The 20310-nt window shown below is 35.5% G+C and overlaps 3 protein-coding genes across 3 annotated transcripts; 1 reads left to right on the top strand and 2 right to left on the bottom strand.

The window, feature by feature from the left end:
- Positions 1 to 1801: 1801 nt before the first annotated feature.
- CBG26095 lies at positions 1802 to 3088 on the top strand (the record flags this gene model as incomplete). Its single annotated transcript, XM_045243346.1, has 3 exons — positions 1802 to 2017; positions 2512 to 2724; positions 2960 to 3088. The coding sequence occupies 3 exons, from the start codon at positions 1802 to 1804 to the stop codon at positions 3086 to 3088; spliced, it is 558 nt and encodes a 185-aa protein (XP_045099645.1).
- A 2300-nt stretch (positions 3089 to 5388) lies between these two features.
- CBG26094 lies at positions 5389 to 5776 on the bottom strand (the record flags this gene model as incomplete). The annotated part of the gene is made up of 2 exons (XM_045243345.1): positions 5389 to 5471; positions 5518 to 5776. 2 exons carry the CDS (start codon positions 5774 to 5776, stop codon positions 5389 to 5391), a joined length of 342 nt encoding a protein of 113 aa, XP_045099644.1.
- A 1068-nt stretch (positions 5777 to 6844) lies between these two features.
- Positions 6845 to 14900, bottom strand: Cbr-ser-4 (the record flags this gene model as incomplete). Its single annotated transcript, XM_002642801.1, has 8 exons — positions 6845 to 6954; positions 7009 to 7113; positions 7984 to 8203; positions 8248 to 8502; positions 8953 to 9001; positions 9417 to 9709; positions 14200 to 14349; positions 14742 to 14900. 8 exons carry the CDS (start codon positions 14898 to 14900, stop codon positions 6845 to 6847), a joined length of 1341 nt encoding a protein of 446 aa, XP_002642847.1.
- Positions 14901 to 20310: the final 5410 nt, after the last annotated feature.

Here is a 20310-nt window from a genome sequence, read left to right as displayed (position 1 = left end):
CCCATTTTACTAGTTAGCCACTTTTTGATATCTTTCACAGAAAATGAGATATATAGGCTCAAAGTGGACGATCCGGGTGTCGTTCTATTAGAGGTTTTACGGTATTTTACTAATTTTTTCTTTGCTAAAATTCCAGATAAATTCTCGCTTTTTAGAGGAAAATTTTTTTTTAAAATCCACGAAAATTAGAAAAAAAAATGGATTGAAATCGAAAAATCGCCCCTCTGAAAAATGAAAAACCGACTTAATTTGTATTTTCTACAGCGGAATTAGCGCTTTCACAATTGGAAATTTTCGAAAAGCAAGTTTTCAAAATTATCGATTTCTAGCTTTTTTTAAACTTTAGTGGCTGAAAATTACATCAATTTGGCCGATGTGGCGGCTGCAAAAAAGGATCATGGCGGGGAGACGTACATGAATCTCACCGATTTACAGACACCACAAAATGGCAATTCTCAGGTGAGAAAGAGCTTGAAAAGAGAAAATTGGACATTGAAAGTGCGGAAAAATGGGTACTGATGGTTAAGGAGACTTCGAGAACGGCTGAATTTTATATCATTTTGCAGAGCTTGAAAAGAGCTACAGATTGATATGTGATTTTTCGAATTTTCGATTTTAGGAAACATGAAAAATTCGAGTTCAAAAATTCCGAAGTTCTTTATTGCTGCAAGTTGAGCACTAGTTGTTAAGACCTCATTTTCGAGCGGTCGAAAATTCGAAGCTATCTAAATTTTATAACAATTTGTAGAGCTTGAAAAGAGCTACAAATTTATATATAATATTCAAACTTTCGATTCTCGGAAACATAGAAAACAAGTGTTTGAAAAAGTCGAAAATTTTTTTGAGTGGAAATTAGGCACTAATAGTTTAGAGACCCAATGTTGGGCATCAAAAAATTCAAAAGCTACTGAGTTTTATGTTAACTTGTAGAGCTTGAAACGAGCTACAATTTGCTATAAAATTTTTATAATTTTGAATTTTTGAAACATTCAGAAAAATCGATCAAAAATTTGGGAGCAAAAAAAAACGGTCTCTTAAAATTGGTGTTTTTGGAAAAGGTGTTAGGAAACTCTAAACACATTAAAAATTAGACAAATTTTATGAAATTTTGTCGAATTTGAAATGAGCTACAAAGTGGTATCAAATTTGACAAAGTTGAGAATTTTCGAAGCTTCCTAAAAATTGCTCGAAAATTGGGGAACTGAAAATTTAGCACTTGTAGTTAGGCAGGAATTTTAGGCATGATCTTTAAGCTTCAAAAGTTTGAAATCAGCTAAAATTTATATAATTTTGTAGAGCTTAAAAAGAGCTACAAAACGATATAAAATTCAATTATTTTGATTTTTGAAAATTCCGAAAAAATCGGCTCAAAAATTGAGGACCCAAAAATTGGTGCTCATTTCTTGTTCCTCGATTTGTGATCTTTTTTTGCCGAAATTTCAAGTTCCAAATTTATCAATTCATATACTATTTTGTAGCTATTTTTAAACTCTACAAAACTATATAAAATACTTGCTTTTCTGATGTTTCGCTGTTTAAAAATGATGCCTTAACTATTAGTGCTCAATTTTCAGCTACAAAAATCTGTGGACTTCCAAAACACATTTTTCTCATGTTTCCGAAAATCGAAAATTTTGAACGATTTATATGATTTTGGAGTCCTTTTCAACCACTATCTGTTGCAATTATTTTCAATTCAAAGTCACGGCTATGAAGCGACTTATTCCAGATCCCAGCACCCCATCCTCTTCCTCCACCTCCTCCGCCTCCACTCCCACCCCAACGTCAACCCCGTCCCGGAATGAAGCGTCCAAGTGGAGAATTATCATCGGATGTAGCTATTCGAAGTCCATTAAGAGAGCGTAAAAACAAGCCTCAAAACAACATTTATGCAAAATTCGCTCAACCACAAACACCCCCAAGAACACCACCCAAGGCCGCATCACCCAAGGCACAACCACCACCACCACCAGTGTTCTCACCGAAGAAAGCAGTTTCACCGCCTGTATCTCCGAAAGTAAGATAGGGACAAGGGTGAAAATTTGAAAAATAAGAAGGTCGTAAAATTTTGACCTAGAAAAGTCTGAAAATGCGCGACTTTCCTTCTTGAGAGGGAGGTTTTTAGAAAGATTAGGAGAGGCTACTAGATTTAGGGCATCTTTGTTTTCTAGACGCTGTATCTCCTGAGCCAAGTAAGATATCAAATTTTTGACAACTGAAAAAATGTTGGTTTTAAAATTTTACACATTTTTGTAGTTGATCACTTTTTGGTATTTTCTTTAGGGACGGAGATAACAAGGTACAAAGTTATGGATTGCGCCCTCCCTCCTTTTCCTTTATGGTGAGGGATCTTGGCAGACTGTCTCACTATGAGCTGAATTATCTCAGTTCCAATGAAAGATACCAAACTTTTGTCAACTAGTAAAATGTTAGTCTTAAAACTTTACACATTTTATCTCTTTTCAACTCTTTTGTATCTTTGCTCCTTCCTGACTTATGCTCCTCTTTTAGGCGCACCGACACCACCACGATAAGGAAAAGAACAACCACCGCCACCACCGTCAAAAAGAAGAAGAATATCCAGAATCTTCCAAAGACGACAGTAATCGAGATGACAAAATAAAGAGTCCTACCAAATCACCAGCCGTTGCTCAATCCCCATCAGGTTCGGACGCCGAGAATCAGAAGGATCCGGAGAAGACGTGGTCGCCGATTGTGTGCTTTGTAAGTTCTGATTTCTGAGATTCTAAAGACTTCTAGAACTTTTCAAGGGCTTCCAGAAGATCTAGACAAAAATAAAAAAATTTGCCATCGAGTGGACTCGAACCCGGGTCATCAGATTGGTAGTGGGCAAATCCACTGAGCCAAAAGAGCAAATTTTTGGAAAAAGTGTGATTTTGGGGTTCCCAGAATTCGAAAATTGTTTTTTTTTGAAGAATTTTATATTAAAAGATTCCAGATCCGTCTCTCCTACTACATTGTATTCCTCTCCTTCTTCATCGTGCTCATTTTTTGGCTTATGGCAACTGCCACGTCACTTCATTATGTGGACATCGAGTTTATGGAGAAGAAATTTATGGAGAACTGATTACTGAATAAAGATTTGATTTTTAAATTGATTGATGATAAAAAAGAGCTGGCCTAGAAAAGAGAACTTGTGAAAGTTAGGCCACCATGTTAAATTTGCCTAGGAAACGCCCTTGGCCATTTCTAGGTCGGTAAAGATGAACTTGGTGGCCTAGAAAACTCAGTTTGCAAAAGTTAGGCCACTAACATCCTCTAGAAAACCCACCGAGCCATACTTAGGTCATTTAACATGGTGGCCTAGAAAACTCAAAGTTAGGCCATCATGCTAAAATGGCCCAAAAACCGAATTTGTGCCCGATTTGTCTGTTCGAACGAACTGTAGAACACAGAGCGATTTTCATATACATAGATCAGAAATCAACAGATTTAGAGAAATTGAATAATTTATTTTTGATAAAAGGTGTTGACAAAAATTACAAAAATTTTTTATATAAATTGCCTCTTCGACGTACACCATTTTCTCCTGGTGTGACCCAGTATTCGGATTTTGGATGGTTTCTGAAAAAGATATACAGTTAAACGTTTTAAGTTTGAGCTCATTTATCTCGGTTCCTATGAGAGATTCCGAAAATTTTTCAACTGATAAAATATTGGTGATATTATGATAAACATTTCGTCAGTTGATATCTTTTTTGTATCTTTGACAGAAACTGAGATAAGTTAGGTCTGAAAAGTTAGTACCTGTTATTTGTCCAGTGCGATTGTTCCATCTGGAATATCCATGAATGCTGCTCTGAAAAGTATCAATTTTATAAACTCAAAAGTATTTCACTTACGTTCCGTTTGTATTTCTTTCGCTTCTTGAGTATATATCATCATATACTGCATCCAGTCATTGGCATAATATATTTCAAGCCGCTTTCCGATTTCCCATCCGTTTTGCTTGCGGTGCTCGATCCATTGGCTTCCAATTATCTCATTTCCCAGAAATGCTATCTAAAAATGGTCAATTAGTTAAATGTTTCTTGTGAAATTTTACACATTTCCTTAGTTGACCACTTTTTGATATCTCTCTTAGGAACGGAGGTAATAAGGTGCAAAGCTATGGTGTCCCGCGCGCCCCCTTGAAGGGGGGGGGGGGGTCTTCCTAGACGTTGAGGTCAATTATCTCGGTTGCTATGAAAGATACCAGGAAACTCTCAACTGCGAGATGATTAAGCTTAAAGTGTAAGAGTGTTTATGATGACGTCATTTTTTCTGTTTCATCTTGTTAAAGAAAATTAAAAAACCAATAATGATTTAGCTTATTGTGACCTGCTTTTAAAGGTGGGGGGACAGGAGATTTTTCGTAGTTTTTTTGTAGCTAGAGTATGCATTCTACCGTGTACAACGCTTAATGTCACTCTGCGTACAGCTGTCGTCCTCGCCTTTATGTATGCAATCGGACGTGCCCTTTCTCTTTGCCCGCGTGGCTCAGTCGGTAGCGGCGCCGCACCCTCAATCCCCATAGGTTCAACTCCTCGAGGGGCATCTTTGAACGGAATTTCGAGAACATTATTTTTTTCATGTCCCCCCACCTTTAACCATATTCCGATGCAACTCCAGAAATTTCAAATTAAAAAAAAAGCTTTAAAAAACTTACAATTTCAAAAATCGATTCCAAAATTTCTTATCTAGTATAGAGAATATAAATTGCAATGTCAAGAATAACAAGATTAACTAGGGGAAATAATACCTATAAAAATCAAGGGAGTTTTAGGCAGGCACATTCCGCCATGAGGGGTGAGTAAGGGAATAACGAATGAATGAAATTCTAGGAGGTGTGTCTTGGAGGAAACGGGGGGAGAGCTTAAGACGCAGATAGAACTAGAGATGCTGAGATAGAGAAATTAAGACGGGAAATTTGGAAATCAGGAAGGGGAGGAGAAGACAAATGGCAGAGGATTAGGGTAGCCATGGAAACCGTTGCAAGGTGAGAAAATGGGTATGGATGGAGCAGGTGGAAAGAGAATAGCAGTGGAATAACACCAGCAAAATACCAAGATAATCTGCTAATGGGCTATGTTGACAGTGTATCCGAGGTCAGTCGAGACCGATCCAACGTCCTAACCAGAGAGACTTGTTTACCTGTAAAAGACCCCCCAAAACCCCCCACTGTGTAAGATAAGCGGTGCAAGTGCATAACAGTACGCAAGCTATTGCCTCTACGTGGCGAAAGAGATCAACAGACTAGAAATAGTCTGGCTAATCAGTAAACTTTTGGAAACTAAAAAAATAAATATTTTAAAATTCAATTTTCTTTTCATTTTGATTGTCAAGGTGAAGAAATTCATTGAAAACTGATAAGAATGATATAAAAAATTAAATCACTTCTTTGACTTTATCGACGACGTCTGAAGCTCCAGTTTTGACATGATCCATAGCGTTTTCACCAGTTGACCATACTGAAAAGTTCATTTTCCAGCTAGAGTCTTGATTTTTGTACCATACCTGTATCCGCTGCCCCTTCTACTGTATCCATAACTTTTCCACCGACACTCTCCACCGATCGAACTGCACTTTGACCGGCTTGTTTAGCATCGTCATAGATTCCACGACGTTTTCGGTCAGCTGGAACATGAGTCGGGTTTTCTGGTTTTTCTGGTTTTTCTGGTTTCTCCTTTAAATTTTTGTCATCCGCAGATCCTTGGCCATGATGCTTCCATGGTCCTTTATGAGTCATGTTCATTGGTAGATCGTCATCGGTCATGTTCATCGGACCGCCTGGAATTGAAATTTTGACGCAAAGTACCTCACCTCCTAGTTTAGCTATCAAAAAATTGTCAATGGACAAAATGTGGGAAGTTTTATGTTCTACATTTTTTCAGTTGACTAATTTTTGATATCTTAATTAGAAATTGAGATAATTAGGGTTGAAGTTTGGATTCTGAAAAAAAGGGGAAGGTGTCTTCAGTACCATTACTTTGAGACTGATTATATCCATTCCTAGTTTAGCTTTCATAAAATTATCAATTAGTGAAATAGATGTAATTTTATGGTCTATTTGTTTTTAATTAACTATTTTTTGAGATCTCAATTAGGAACTGAGATAATTAGCGTTTCAGTTAGGACCCTAGAAAAGAAGGGAAGGGTTTTCGGAACCATTACTTTGATGCTAATTATCTCCATTCCTAGTTTAGCTATCAAAACGTTGTGAATTGATAAAATGTGAGAAATTTCATCTTCTATACTTTGTTTGTTAATTTTGTTGTAATATCTTAATTAGGAACTGAGATAATTAGGCTTAAAATTATGACTCCCGAAAATTAAGGAAGGAGTTCTTTGGGTCAATGATAGGACAGTTTCTTTGAGGCTAATCATCTTTTTATTTCATTTCAAATGATCCTTACCTTCCATTGGTTCCTTTTCATGTCCTCCCGGAAAAGCTAGAACTATCGAAGCCACCAAAATAGAGGAAATTAAGCATAACTTGTTCATTTTTAGAGGTAGTTAAATTGTTTCCCCGGTTCCCAGTGTCCTATTTTTATACCACCAATGCCATGTCAGACAACGTCATCTGTTTTGGATCTTCTGTTAAGCCGATTTTGGCGGATTTAGAGGATTTCGAGGGTATAGAACAATAACAAAGTTTTCGAACAATTACTATTTTATTTTAGAGGAAAAGAGGAAAAAAAACTCGGGTTTTCTTATGGAACACCAGGATAGAACATGGAAATAAAGACCCGTAACTGATCAATACGTGCGAGGAGAAGAAGAGAGTCTTTGTGTGGGGAGAGAAAAGAGGAATGATATATAATACAAAAAAGTTCCGAAAAAATTAATAGTCATGAATCAGACATATCCGTTTGATGATTCGTTTGAACGCCGCACGGAAGTCTTGGGAGAAGACTGTATAGATGACTGGATTTAGTGCCGAGTTTAGGTATCCTGGAAAAAAATAGTTAATTGATTAGGGTAATTAAGGGTAATTAAGTGGCTTACCTAACCACAGTGTGACCTGCTCTAGTACCGGTGAGATTTGACAACCACAGATGGGGCGATAGATGGAGACAAGGAAGAATGGGGTCCAGCAAGCGACGAAGGTTCCTTAAAACGGTTACTTGAATATTGACCTATTGAGCAATATATGGTTTTGAAGCCCTATTTTAATTCTACAATTTCCCTTTACTTTAATCAAAATTCTAATTTTGAAGAAAGTTGCAAAGGGGGGGGGGGAAGTTAGAATACTCAAAAAAGGAAAACCATCAGATTTGGTGGCTTTTCCAGATGATTAATGAACAAGAATAATTCTATTTTATGAGGTTTTAAAGCCCTAATCTTTTTCTATAACTTCCATTTTAGTTTAGTTAGAAATCCTAACTTTGACGCGAGTTACAAGCGCTTGAAGTTAGCGTACTCCGAAAAAAGGTAGGCCGTCAGTGTTGATTAGGCTTTTTCAGGTTATCAATGAACAAAAGCAATCAAATTTTATATCATTTTTAAGCTCTATTCAAGCTCTATCCATTACAGTTAAAAATACTTAAAATTACAAATTTTTAAGTAAGTTACAAGCGTTTGAATGTAAGGTCCTAATTATCGGGGTTGATACAGGGCGCACAGAAAACTGGAGTTGACAAGTCCCCGAAAAGAACCACAAATATAAAGTTACAATAACTATTTTGTAGGGCCTTTCAAGTTCTATATTTTCCAATTAATTCTATTAAAACATTGATTTTTAAGCGAGTTGTGAGCTTTCAAACTTTTCGGGCTAATTTACCGTAAACACTACACAGTAAAACGCCACTCAACCCTGAGCTAACATATCTCGGTTCCCGAGAGAGCTATTAAAAAGTAGTCAATTAATAAAATATTGCTGATAATATGATAAACATTTTATCAGTTGACCACTTTTTGATATCTCTTACAGGAACCGAAATATAAAGGTATAAAGTTGACGGTTTGAAAAAAAATCTTTACCCGTAATAATAGCCAATGTCCTCCATGCTTTTCTCTCTCGTTTCATCTCATTCGATTCTTTCGTTCGTCTCCTTCGTTTAATGATTCCCGCTTTGTTCCGCCCATCTTCCCCATCGATTTTCGTTTCTTGTGTCGCAGCATCACCATTCACATTCGTCATCGTCATCGTTCGTTCCTCTTCAGAAGCTGATGAGCTGGATTCGTGGTGTCGTGGTGGATTCTGGAAGATTCGAGAGTTAAAAAAGAACAGATAAAATCACAAACCTTGATAGAATTATTCTTGGCTGCTCCTCCATTATTCTGAATATCAGAAATCACGACTGCTGGTGGCAATGGACACTTTTTGCTCTTTTTCGGCATCATCGCCTTCTTTTCGTCTATTGCATCTGGAGGTGGTCGGATTACTGTACGTCGGTCCCGTTCTCGCTTGAATCTCTTTTTGGCAGCTCTCATGATTTTCCAGTAAATCACAACGATCGCGATCAGAGGGATGTAGAAGGCGGTCGCTGTTGAGAAGACCTGGAAATTTTAGGATTCTTAGGATTCCGAGGGTTTAGAGGACTCTTGGATCCGTAAGATTTTTTTTTGATTTTGAAATTATTAGGATTCCTACTTTCCTCAATTCTTATTCCCTTTGAACTTTGCAAACTTTGAAACTTCAGAAACCAGGAAAACTTTTTTCAACCAAAAATGCTTTTTTGCCCCCAAAAAAAGAGTTCCATTTTCCCGATATTATTACCCCAGCGGGACCAATTTTTGGCTATTTTTTGATTTATAAATGTTCCCCTTATTTTTTTTTCAGAATTCTTTTTGCTCAAACTTTGAAGGCTATAATCTGAATCATAGGATTTCTTTTAAATGTGAAAATGATGACAGGAAATCCGGCATATTTTCGAGATTTTCAGATTTTCAGAGCACTATAGTTCCGGAATAAGTTTCAGTGCGTTTTTTTTCAAAAAGAAAGCAAACCTGATAACTGATTTGTTGACTTATCAAGCACACGTGTTGTTTGAGTACTCTGAAAATGGTTTTGGTCATTAATTGGGCAAGGTTTTTGAATTTTGTAGATTCAGAGCTTTAGAATGAATACAAACTCCAATAATTTGAAAAATTCAAATTTCAAGACTCGAGACGTTTGTACCGTAAATTCTCCAATAGAAGCTCATGTGCCCTTTTGAGCTTGATTATCACGGTTCCTTCAAAAAATTATCAAAATTTTGTCAACTGATAAAATATAGCTGATATTATGATAAACATTTAATCAGTTGATAGATGTTTGATATCTTTTATAGGAACCGAGATAATTGAGCTCAAAGTGCACATACAAAGTGTTATTGGAGAATTTACGGTATTCTAATTTCAAAGCTCTCAACAAGCCAGAACTGATTCATTCACTTTTTTTTTAATTGAATAATTCCAAAAATCACCCTTACCTGTCACTAAACCCTTCATCCTTCCATCCAGCAAACGGAGCCAACGAGATGAGCAATGAAACAAACCAAATGATAGCCAACATGCATGTAATCCGTTTGGGCGTCCTATTCTGTACATAACAAATGTCTGTGATGGACCAATATCTATCCAGAGCAATCGCCACCAGATGGAGAATCGATGCAGTGCAGACGAGGACGTCAACGGAGATCCAGAAGTCACAGACGACGACTCCAAGGTTCCAGGAGCCGGTTACGGTGAACCAGGCGCCAAGGGGTGTTACAATCATGCCGACCTGAAAAATAAAACACTTTTTTTTAAAACGTTTTTCTAAAATTCCGTAAAATGTCGGAATTTCAGAATCTTAGAATTCTTAGAATTCTTAGATTCTTAGATTCTTTTTTTCGAATTTCAGAATTTCAGAATTTCAGAATTTCAGAATTTCAGAATTTCAGAATTTCTGAATTTCTGAATTTCTTAATTTCTGAATTTCTGAATCTTAGAATTCTTAGATTCTTAGATTATTAGATTCTTTTTTTTTTGAGTTTCTGAATTTCTGAATTTCTGAATTTCTGAATTTCTGAATTTCTGAATTTCTGAATTTCTGAATTTCTGAATTTCTGAGTTTCTGAATTTCTAAATTTCTGAATTTCTGAATTTCTGAATTTCAAATCTTCTGAATTTCTGAATTTCTGAATTTCCGAATTTCTGAATTTCTGAATTTCCGAATTTCTGAATTTCTGAATTTCTGAGTTTCTGAATTTCTGAGTTTCTGAACTTCGGAATTTCTGAATTTCTGAATTTATGCATTTCTGAATTTCTGAATTTCTGAATTTATGCATTTCTGAATTTCTGAATTTCAGAATTTCAGAATTTCAGAATTTCTGAATTTCTGAATTTCTTAATTTCTGAATTTCTGAATCTTAGAATTCTTAGATTCTTAGATTATTAGATTCTTTTTTTTTTGAATTTCTGAATTTCTGAATTTCCGAATTTCTGAATTTCTGAATTTCCAAATTTCTGAATTTCTGAATTTCTGAGTTTCTGAATTTCTGAGTTTCTGAATTTCGGAATTTCTGAATTTCTGAATTTATGCATTTCTGAATTTCTGAATTTCTGAATTTATGCATTTCTGAATTTCTGAATTTCTGAATTTCTGAATTTCTGAATTTCTGAATTTCTGAATTTCTGAATTTCTGAATTTCTGAATTTCTGAATTTCTGAATTTCTGAATTTCTGAATTTCTGAATTTCTGAATTTCTGAATTTCTGAATTTCTGAATTTCCGAATTTCTGAGTTTCTGAATTTCTAAATTTCTAATTTTCAGAAATTCTGAAATTCTGAAATTCTGAAGTTTCTGAATTTCTAAATTTCTAAATTTCTGAAATTCTAAAATTCTGAAATGCTGAAATTCTGAAATTCTGAAATTCTGAAATTCTGAAATTCTAAATTTCCGAATTTCTGAATTTCTTAATTTATGCATTTCTGAATTTCTGAATTTCAGAATTTCAGAATTTCAGAATTTCTGAATTTCTGAATCTTAGAATTCTTAGATTCTTAGATTATTAGATTCTTTTTTTTTTGAATTTCTGAATTTCTGAATTTCCGAATTTCTGAATTTCTGAATTTCCGAATTTCTGAATTTCTGAATTTCTGAGTTTCTGAATTTCTGAGTTTCTGAATTTCGGAATTTCTGAATTTCTGAATTTATGCATTCTGAATTTCTGAATTTCTGAATTTATGCATTTCTGAATTTCTGAATTTCTGAATTTCTGAATTTCTGAATTTCTGAATTTCTGAATTTCTGAATTTCTGAATTTCTGAATTTCTGAATTTCTGAATTTCTGAATTTCTGAATTTCTGAATTTCTGAATTTCTGAATTTCTGAATTTCCGAATTTCTGAGTTTCTGAATTTCTAAATTTCTAATTTTCAGAAATTCTGAAATTCTGAAATTCTGAAGTTTCTGAATTTCTAAATTTCTAAATTTCTGAAATTCTAAAATTCTGAAATTCTGAAATTCTGAAATTCTGAAATTCTGAAATTCTGAAATTCTGAAATTCTAAATTTCCGAATTTCTGAATTTCTTAATTTCTTAATTTCTGAACTTCTGAACTTTGGAACTCCTGAAATTCTGAAATTCTGAAATTCTGAATTTCTGAATTTCCAAAATTTCAAGTTCCTTCAAACCCAGATCGGAAAATGAAAATCTCTAATTTCAGCACTTCCACACCGGAATTGACACTCTTCCCTTTTCCCCAGCTCATCCTTCTTCCTCCTCCGTCAAAAATCTTATTTTCAGAATTCCTTTTTCTATTTTCAGATTATTCGATTCCAAATTAAGATTTTCAAATTATTTTGGATCACATCCCCCACACAATTTTTTTTGTTTGAAGAAAAACTTCCTCAAAAGTATCTAAATCTTTTTTTCATTCAGAATTTCCGAATAACCAATACATCATGTTTTGCCGAAGATTCTCTTCAAATGATGCCAATTTCGATCGGGGTCTCGATGGAGAATCTATGTTTTGCACCCTATGAAATCACGCAGAAGAGAAATGGCCAAAAATTGGAGATCCGAATTTGCAGAATAGGATTTTTTAGGATTCTAAATTTTGAAAATTCAGATTTTAGGAGTCGTGGTCAGAAGACCTACGATTATGGTACCCAAATTAGAATTATGGTACCCAAGTCTGAAATTATCATTCTCAAAACTGGAATTATGGCACCCAAATCTAGAATTATGATACCTAAATTTAGGCTTATGGTACCCAAATCTAGAACTATGGTACCCAGAATTATTTTTTTCAAGAATTCTAAAAATGTGTTTTTTGGTCTTTGTACAAAAACCAACAACTCCTCCGCTCTCTTTTTCTGTTGGAATGTGTCATGTTCAATACTTCCATTTTTCCCATTTTTTGGAAAAAAAAAGAAAAAAAAAAGAAAATTGAATGGAGTTCATTTTGAACTTTTTTCTGGGAGTAGACAGAAAGTCAAAATTACAAATTTTGGAAGATTAGGGCTTCAAAATGAGTAATACCTGTAGTAGAAGTACCTCACACTGTCAAGTTTGAACTCAGTTATCCTTCAAAATATATCTAAATTTTTGTCAACTGATAAAATATTGGTGATATTATGATAAACAATTTTACAGTTGACAACTTTTTCATATCTTTGACAGAAACCGAGATAAATTATCTCGAAGTCAAAAGTCAGGGGGCCCTTATTTTACAGGTTCAACGGTGCCTGGGTTTCAATAAGACCAACATAACAAGGCTCATTTCAATCCTAGCAGTACCCGAATTTAAATTTCAGCGTTGTGACAGCAAATTTAGTCCTTTTAGAGCTTCAAAATGAGTATAAATATGGCCATAATTTTAGAAAAAAATTAAGCAAAACTCAATTAAAAAGGCTGCTATACGAAAATCGCTATAACTTGGTTCATTTTTGCTTTGGAGGATTGAATTTATTATTTTTGAGTTCAGCAGAATTAGAGCTTTTCAGTAAATTTAAAGTTTTCAAAGATCCCAAACTCTTAGAGTCAAATTCAAAGGTGCTATCCAAAAATCCAAAATTTCAGCGTCCATGGCTTGCTTAGACTCATATTGAAGCTCAAAGTTAGCTTAAGCTAGTTTTAAGCTAGCTTATAAACTTATTCTTTCAATCCTCAGTTCTTTTCAGCTCAATTTAAGATCCTAAAAGTGACGTGTGAATGATTTTAAAAATGAAGAAAAAGTGCTCATTGAGCCTCCCACTTCCTGTTGTTGCTCTTCCAGTGTCCCCGGAACCAAAGCAGAGAAATTTCAGAGGTCCCTTCTCCTTCTCCTTCTTCAGATTTTTCTCCTCCTCTTTTTTCGGATCAGGCTCAGAAGAGCAAAAAGAGAGCTACATGGGGTGTTGCACCCAAAATTGAATTTGGATGACTTTTCACTGAGCAATATACTGAGAAGAGAAAGTTTCTTAAAGCATCACAGCATGTGATTCTCTCCTCTAGCCCCCACAGGAATTTTTCAATTCGATTTCAAGTATCTGTGTGTGCACTTGAGAAATTTGATTAGAGCGAATTTCTAGCGTTTTTTTTTGGAAACTTCCGCTCAAAAATCGCCACTAAATTTGGTGTATTTTGGTCTAAAAACGACTGATTTTTGGATTGAAAAATGATCGAGTTTGGTCAGAATTTCGGAAGAATCAGGAGACGAAAATTGGGAGGAAAAGCATAAAAGTTGCTCAAAATCTCTAACATTAGGACTTCAACTGATCGCAACCTAACCTAATTAGAATCATAATGAATGCGAAATTACCGTAATAGAAGCCCACATAGGGATTAGTGAACTTTGAGCTCAATTATCTCGGTTCCTATGAGAGATATCAAAACTAATAAAATGTTTATCATAACATCACAAACATTTTATCAGTTGACAATATTTTGAAATCTCTTCCAGGGACGGATATAATGAGGTACAAAGTGATAAGCCCCTCTCCCTCCCCCTTTTTCTATGGTGGTGGTGTTTTGTTAGACTGTCACACTTTGAGCTCAATTATCTCGACTCCTATAAAAGATATCGAAAATTTGCCAATTGATAAAATATTGCTGATAATATGATAAATAATTTATCATTTGACACCTTTTTGATATCTGTTACAGGAAATGGGATAAATGAGCTCAAAGAGCACTGGGATTCTATTAAAGAATTTACGGCGACTAAATTAATCTAGCCTAAAAAACGGCTACATTTAGCTTGAAACTCACCAATTTTTAGTCCATAACAATTTTTTAAAAACTCACAATCAAGTCCGCAACTGCCAAGGAGAAGATCAGATAATACTGTGGTCGTCCTCTCAAATCCCTTTCCATGATGATCGCCAAAATCACAAATAGGTTACCAATGAAACAGGAGAGTATGAGCAATAGCAGCACTGACGCAAGGATCACAGTCTGAAAATTAAAAGTGTTATAACTCAATCAGTTCTTGTTCAAATCGGATAAAATCTAAATCTTCAAGTTTAGCATGAGAAGCGCTTTAAATGATTATAGTCTTAATTCGGTTTCGGAAATTTTGAAGTACCATCAAACCTGCCTCGAGTTTGAGCACAATTATCTCGGCTCCTTTGAGAGCTTTTATAAATTTGTCAACTAATAAAATATTGCTGATAATGTGATTAACAATTTATTCTCGGGGTTCATTTAATTGAGTACAATTAAGACCACCAAGGTGATCGCTGAGAATTTAGAATCCAAAATTTAGAAATCCAGTTCGGACCTTTTTAAAGGTTCCTGAAGTCTTAAAAAGATCCCAATTTTGAATCCTGGATCCTTGGATCCCTTACCTGCACCAACGGTCTCTCGACATCACTAAAAATCTCGGCATGTGCTGGAAACTGATCTACCAGATGTGTTCCCCTGGCGGCCGCCGACAGAATCGTCTGCGGTGTGATCGCCGCCGTCGAAGACGACGTCGTGAAATTCCAAAACTGCTCGTCGATCATCATCTTCATCACGATTCATCGTCTCATCACGACGACGACGACGACGTCTTCTGCAAACGACGTGGGATGAGAATAACGGTGGGAGATGAAGCAGCAATTGGTAAAGAAATTAGAAGAAAACGGAGAAGAAGAAGCAGAAGAGCGTAAAGGAGGAAATCCAATAAGGCCTGGAGAAAGAGAAGAAACAAAACAGGGCGCTATGTTTGTGTCAAATGTAAATAAACGGCGAAGGAGATGAGGGGACGACAGAAGACGTTTGAGGACAACGTCGAAGAACAACAAGAAGACGTGCTGGAAGATTAGGACAAGAAAAAAGAGAAGATGTTAAATGAATTAGGGCGGTTGGCGGTTTTGTGGTGTTTGGTGGGGTTTCAGTTCGTTAGAAGCCGGGATGGGGGGTACGGTATCTAAAAATGGAAATTAAAGAAGAAAAAGAAGCCATATGGTACGGTCTGGAACTATTTTCGGAACTTGAATGGACTACGTAGAACAGAAAGAAGATTAAGCTGATATACGACTTGGTTATCTTGATAGGCTCATAAATCATTTCAAACTCAAAATTTTAGAATGCATTTTAATAGAAAATGTAGATCATGAGAAGAGCATGAGAATGATATAAAACATGACTAGGTTTGAAATAAGCTTAATTCCCATAAAAGCTCTCAAGTGGTTCAGGCCTAAAAATGAATTTTCAAAACCGGCCTCAAGTAGCTGGAGGAGAGGAGAACTCATTTTTAAAGGCGCATAGCTCAAAAGCCAGGAAAGCTAGCATAAAGTTGCTAACTATGAAAATGTGTAAAATTTAAATTTAGATATTTTTGTAGTTGAAAACCTTGCTGTGGCTATCTTGGTTTTTGAGATATGCACGTTCAAACAAAGGGCGTGTGTGCGCCTCCGCTTTTCTGGAGCGCGACCAATCTTTAAAGGCGCATATCTCAAAAACTACTACAGTTACAAAAAATGTGTCAACAGCAAAAATGAAGCTTTGGACTTGTTTTATATGTTCGGAAAGTTTGAAATCTATTGAAGAACTATGATTCCAGATATATTTGAAACTTCAAAAAGCTCTCCATAACTTTCAGATACAAAAATGTAGATAGGTTCAAGAGCTATATATTTTTTTGGAAAAATTGAAAACCTAATCTTCGATGAGCCATAATTCGATTGGAATTTCCAAAAACCTCAAATCAAGTAAAAGAGTCTTAATTAGAAGTTCGAAGTATAAAATGTTAAACGCTTTGAAGATGAGCTCAAAATTCATAAAAACTAGGAGAAAACTAGATCAGAATGATTCTCATAGTTTCAGAACTTTTGGTACTGTAACCTGCTCAAAGAATGGTCGAAGAAATCCCAATAAAAAAGAGAAGACTAGAATGGATTCCATTTCTAATCTCTGGCCAAACGAGCTTACAAAATTGAGAAGACATTCAAGGCCGGGTGCAAAAATATGTGCCGCCGCCCGTCTTCTAAGTATATTCATATATACATGAGTGTTGTTTTACACATCTACGGAGATAACAGGAGGAGAATACGGCGCGCGAAAAAGTGGGCGGAGTCTCAGAAGAAGAGAGAGAGAGAGAGAGCAGGAAGTGGGAGGAGCAGAAAATGAAAAGGAGAAGAAGAGCAAGAAAAATGACGAAATGATGGGGCTCGGATTAAGGACATACGGGGGCACAAAAAGACTCATCCTGTTAGCAAGAGGGGTCAGGAGCGCTTTTTTATGGTCCCCAAAGGTTAGTTTTATGAAGGGTACTGTAGTTTTTTTTTTAATCAACCTGAAAGTTTGAATGAGCGGACTCAAAAATAAAGGATTACGGTAACTATAAAATTTGCCAATCAAGCTAAAAAGTTAGCCATTTCAATTTAGTGGAAAAGGGATACGTTAACTTTATTGGGCTCCAAAAAAGGTCTAGAAGAAATCCAATCATGCTAAAAGTGAACCTAAAAACTTAGAGGTCTACGGTACTTTGAGATCTACGGTCGCTTAAACGGATTTTCAGAGAAAAATCCTTGAATTTGAGCCTGATTGAATTTACCTAGAAAACAAGACTAGAGTATTTTTTGTAACTTTACTGGTTTTTGAGATATGCGCCTTTGAAAGTAGGCTTTATCTAGGCGGCGCGCTTTTTAAAGACGCATAGCTCAAAAGCCAGGAAAGTAAAAGAAAAGTTGTAAATTACAAAAATGTGTAAAATTTAATAATTCACATTTTGTAGTTGACAACTTTTTTGTGACTTTCTTGGTTCTTGAGATACGCGCCTTTAAAGATAAGACGCCCTGGCGTCCGCCGACAAAGCGACCGTTAAAGATGCGCATAGCTCAAAAGCCAGAGAAGCTAGCAAAGAGTTGTGAACAAAAAAATGTGTAAAATGTAGTTCTGCATATTTTTGTAGTTTACAAGTTTATTGTGGCTCTCTTGGTTCTCGAGATACGCGCTTATAAAGAAAGGTTGCCTGTGAGCCGCCTCCAGTGAGGCCCTCCACTTTGCTGGGGCGCTTCCAATCTTTAATGGCGCGCATAGCTCAAGAGCCAGGGAAGCTAGCTAAAAGTAGCTAACTATGAAAATGTGTAAAATTTAAATTTAGATATTTTTGTAGTTGAAAACTTTGCTGTGGCTTTCTTGGTTTTTGAGATACGCGCCTTTAAAGAATGTGTACCCCTGCGCCACGAGAAAAAGGGGAGAGGGATGGTGGTCAAAAGTCGCCCCAGCTTTAAAGACGCATATCTCCAAAACTTCAATTTTTACAAAAAAAATTGTCAATTACAAAAATGAAGCTTTAGACTTGTTCTATAAGGTCTGACAATTTGAAATTAGTTGAAGCAGATTGAGCTATGATTTATGGCCACCAAATCTAGTTCCAAAATTTGAGATATGATTTCCGTTACCAAATTAACCCTGAATCAGAATTTTCTAAGGTCTCACAGGAGGATAAGGAAGTTTATTTTAGATGCTGGTCAAAGTTTTTTTCGCAATCTTAAATTTGGCTTAAGTGTCTATGGATGTACTCAACACAGGAAATATGATGTTTTAAATGATGTCCCCTATGCTCTTACTCAACGTTTCCGGCAAAGAAAAAGTGTCTGCAGGCCGGAAAATTAGAAGAAGTAGAAGAAGAAGAAGATGCACCATGTGAGAAGAAGTAGAAGAAGAAAAACGGAGACTTCACACATTAATCCAAAAGTTCAAGTTTGCTCAGAAGCGGCTCACACGTTGTTTGACATGCCCCGAGGCGATCGTATGGTGGGGAGGAGAGGAGGAGGACCTTTGAGATTAGGCAATCTGGAAGGAAAGAGTTGGAAAAAATTGGTTTGATGGGTATGAGAAGATTGGAAATAGAAAAATCGGGGAAGAAAAATGATGGGAAAATCAATTGGAAAAGTTGCGAGGGTGGACGTTTTTTGACAGGTTTATATGTTTGTAATTGGGAACCTGGACAATTTGAACCTTTCAGAAATTTTAAAAATAAATAGGAAGCAAAAAGTTTTTTGCGGTAATATCCAAGAGTACGAAAATCGCCGTTTTTTTTTGAGAGTCCAGGATTTTTAGAGCTTCCAGAATACTTTCTTCTGTAACTAGGGGATTTAGAGTTCCAAAAATTAGCAACGCGTTTTCAGTTAATTTTTGCCATTTTCAGGAGTCTGTAGCTCGGCTGTCATGTTTCCGATCATTTCGAAATATTGTGAGGATATAAAATAGACCTAGATTGAAAACTTTGCATTCCCAGAATTTTTCAAAAATTCCTAGTTTTTCAGCTAATTGACGATTTCTGAACTACGCCTGTTTTTCACGTTTTCAGTACAAAAACAGGTAAATTTTTATAACACACAAGATCCCGTTCCTCGCATCTACCAACAAAATACAATATCAGTTCTTGGAAAATTCAAAATTTTAAGATTTATGGAAATATGATTTTATTTTTTAAAAATCCACTGAAAACTCGCACTGGAGCATTTTGGGTCTCATAGAATAGCTCTGAACGTTTAAAGGCGCATACCTCAAAAACTAAAGAATCTAGGCAACAGTTTAAAACTATGAAAAGTTGTAAAATTTAATTTCACACATTTTTCTAATTGACATTTTTTTTTCTAACTTTTCTAGTTTTTCCGATATGCGCCTTTAAAGTTGGCGAGCTTAACGATAAAGATAGGAGTAGGTGGCCACTTTAAAGGCGCATATCTCAAAAATTACGGTAGCTTTAAAAAAACTTGTCTGAAGCAAAAATGAAGTTCTAATCTAGATTTTTAGGAATCAGGGATTAAAAATAAGATTTCTTCTCCTAGTTGGGGATTTTCGAGAAAAATTGACTCAAAAACAATTTTCAGCACATTTTCATTTTTTCTTCAAAAAATCGGAACCCTCTTGATAGTTCAACAAAACAAATTGGATCAATCAAACAAAAAATCGTATATGATTGCCTTTTTTAAAAAAGTAGGTTCTAAGTAACTCACTTAAAAAATTCCAAGAAAAAACGACGGGCTAGTTTTCAGATCTCTGTCCGTTCACAAAAAAAAAATAGACTCAAATCGAAAAAATAATAAAACGAATTCTCTGAAATTCCTCTCCCTGATTGTATATATACAATTAAATGTTTTGTTTGATCTAAGCGTCTCCCAAAAGAAGAGTAATATCGAAAAATAAGGAGAAAAACAACCAATTTCGAATTGGCAATCTTAATCGAGAATCTTAATCGAGAATTTTTGAGAAATTAAAATTTCTGAGATGTTTGAGAGTATAGAATAGTGAAGAGAAGATTTCAAGTAAAAAAATGAATACTTTAAAATTCAAAAAAAAAAACACCAAAAAAAAATTTGTGTGCCACTTTGGATAATTGAGAGTACTGGCAGCCATGATACGCCAATACATAGAAAATCTACAAAAAATACGAATTAGGTACCTTCTGGGAAATCACATGGCCTTAATTTCCGGACCGGTCAATAACTATAAAAAGTATGAACTCTGTTATCTACTTCACATATTACTTGATGACGTAGGAAGGACCATGCAATGTAAAAAAGGGGGCGGAGTTTCCCAAGAGTCAATTTTTTAAAGACGCATATCTCTTAAACTAAAGCAGCTGGACACAAGCTGCAAAATACAAAATATGCAGTAGTCAATTTTACACATTTTTGTAGTTTTCGTGGGACTTTTGGTTTTTGAGATATGGGACTTTAAAGTTTGGGCGCAAATTTTTAAAGGCTCATATTTCAAAAACTACAGTAGCTAGAAAAAAAGTTTTTAATTAAACAAATGTCGAAAATTAAATTTTACACACTTTTGCAGTTTACATATTTTTTGTGGGACTTTATGTTTTCGAGATATGCGCCTTTAAAGTTAGCAAATCGTCGGCGTTTCATCTCCTAGGGATGGAAAGTGCGCGTTAACTTTAAAGGCGCATACCTCGAAAACTTT

This window comes from Caenorhabditis briggsae, assembly GCF_000004555.2.
Source record: "Caenorhabditis briggsae complete genome, chrIII, whole genome shotgun sequence".
Taxonomy (NCBI): domain Eukaryota; kingdom Metazoa; phylum Nematoda; class Chromadorea; order Rhabditida; family Rhabditidae; genus Caenorhabditis; species Caenorhabditis briggsae.
The sequence above is the reverse complement of the archived record's forward strand: the minus strand, read 5'-3'. Positions and strand labels throughout refer to the sequence as shown.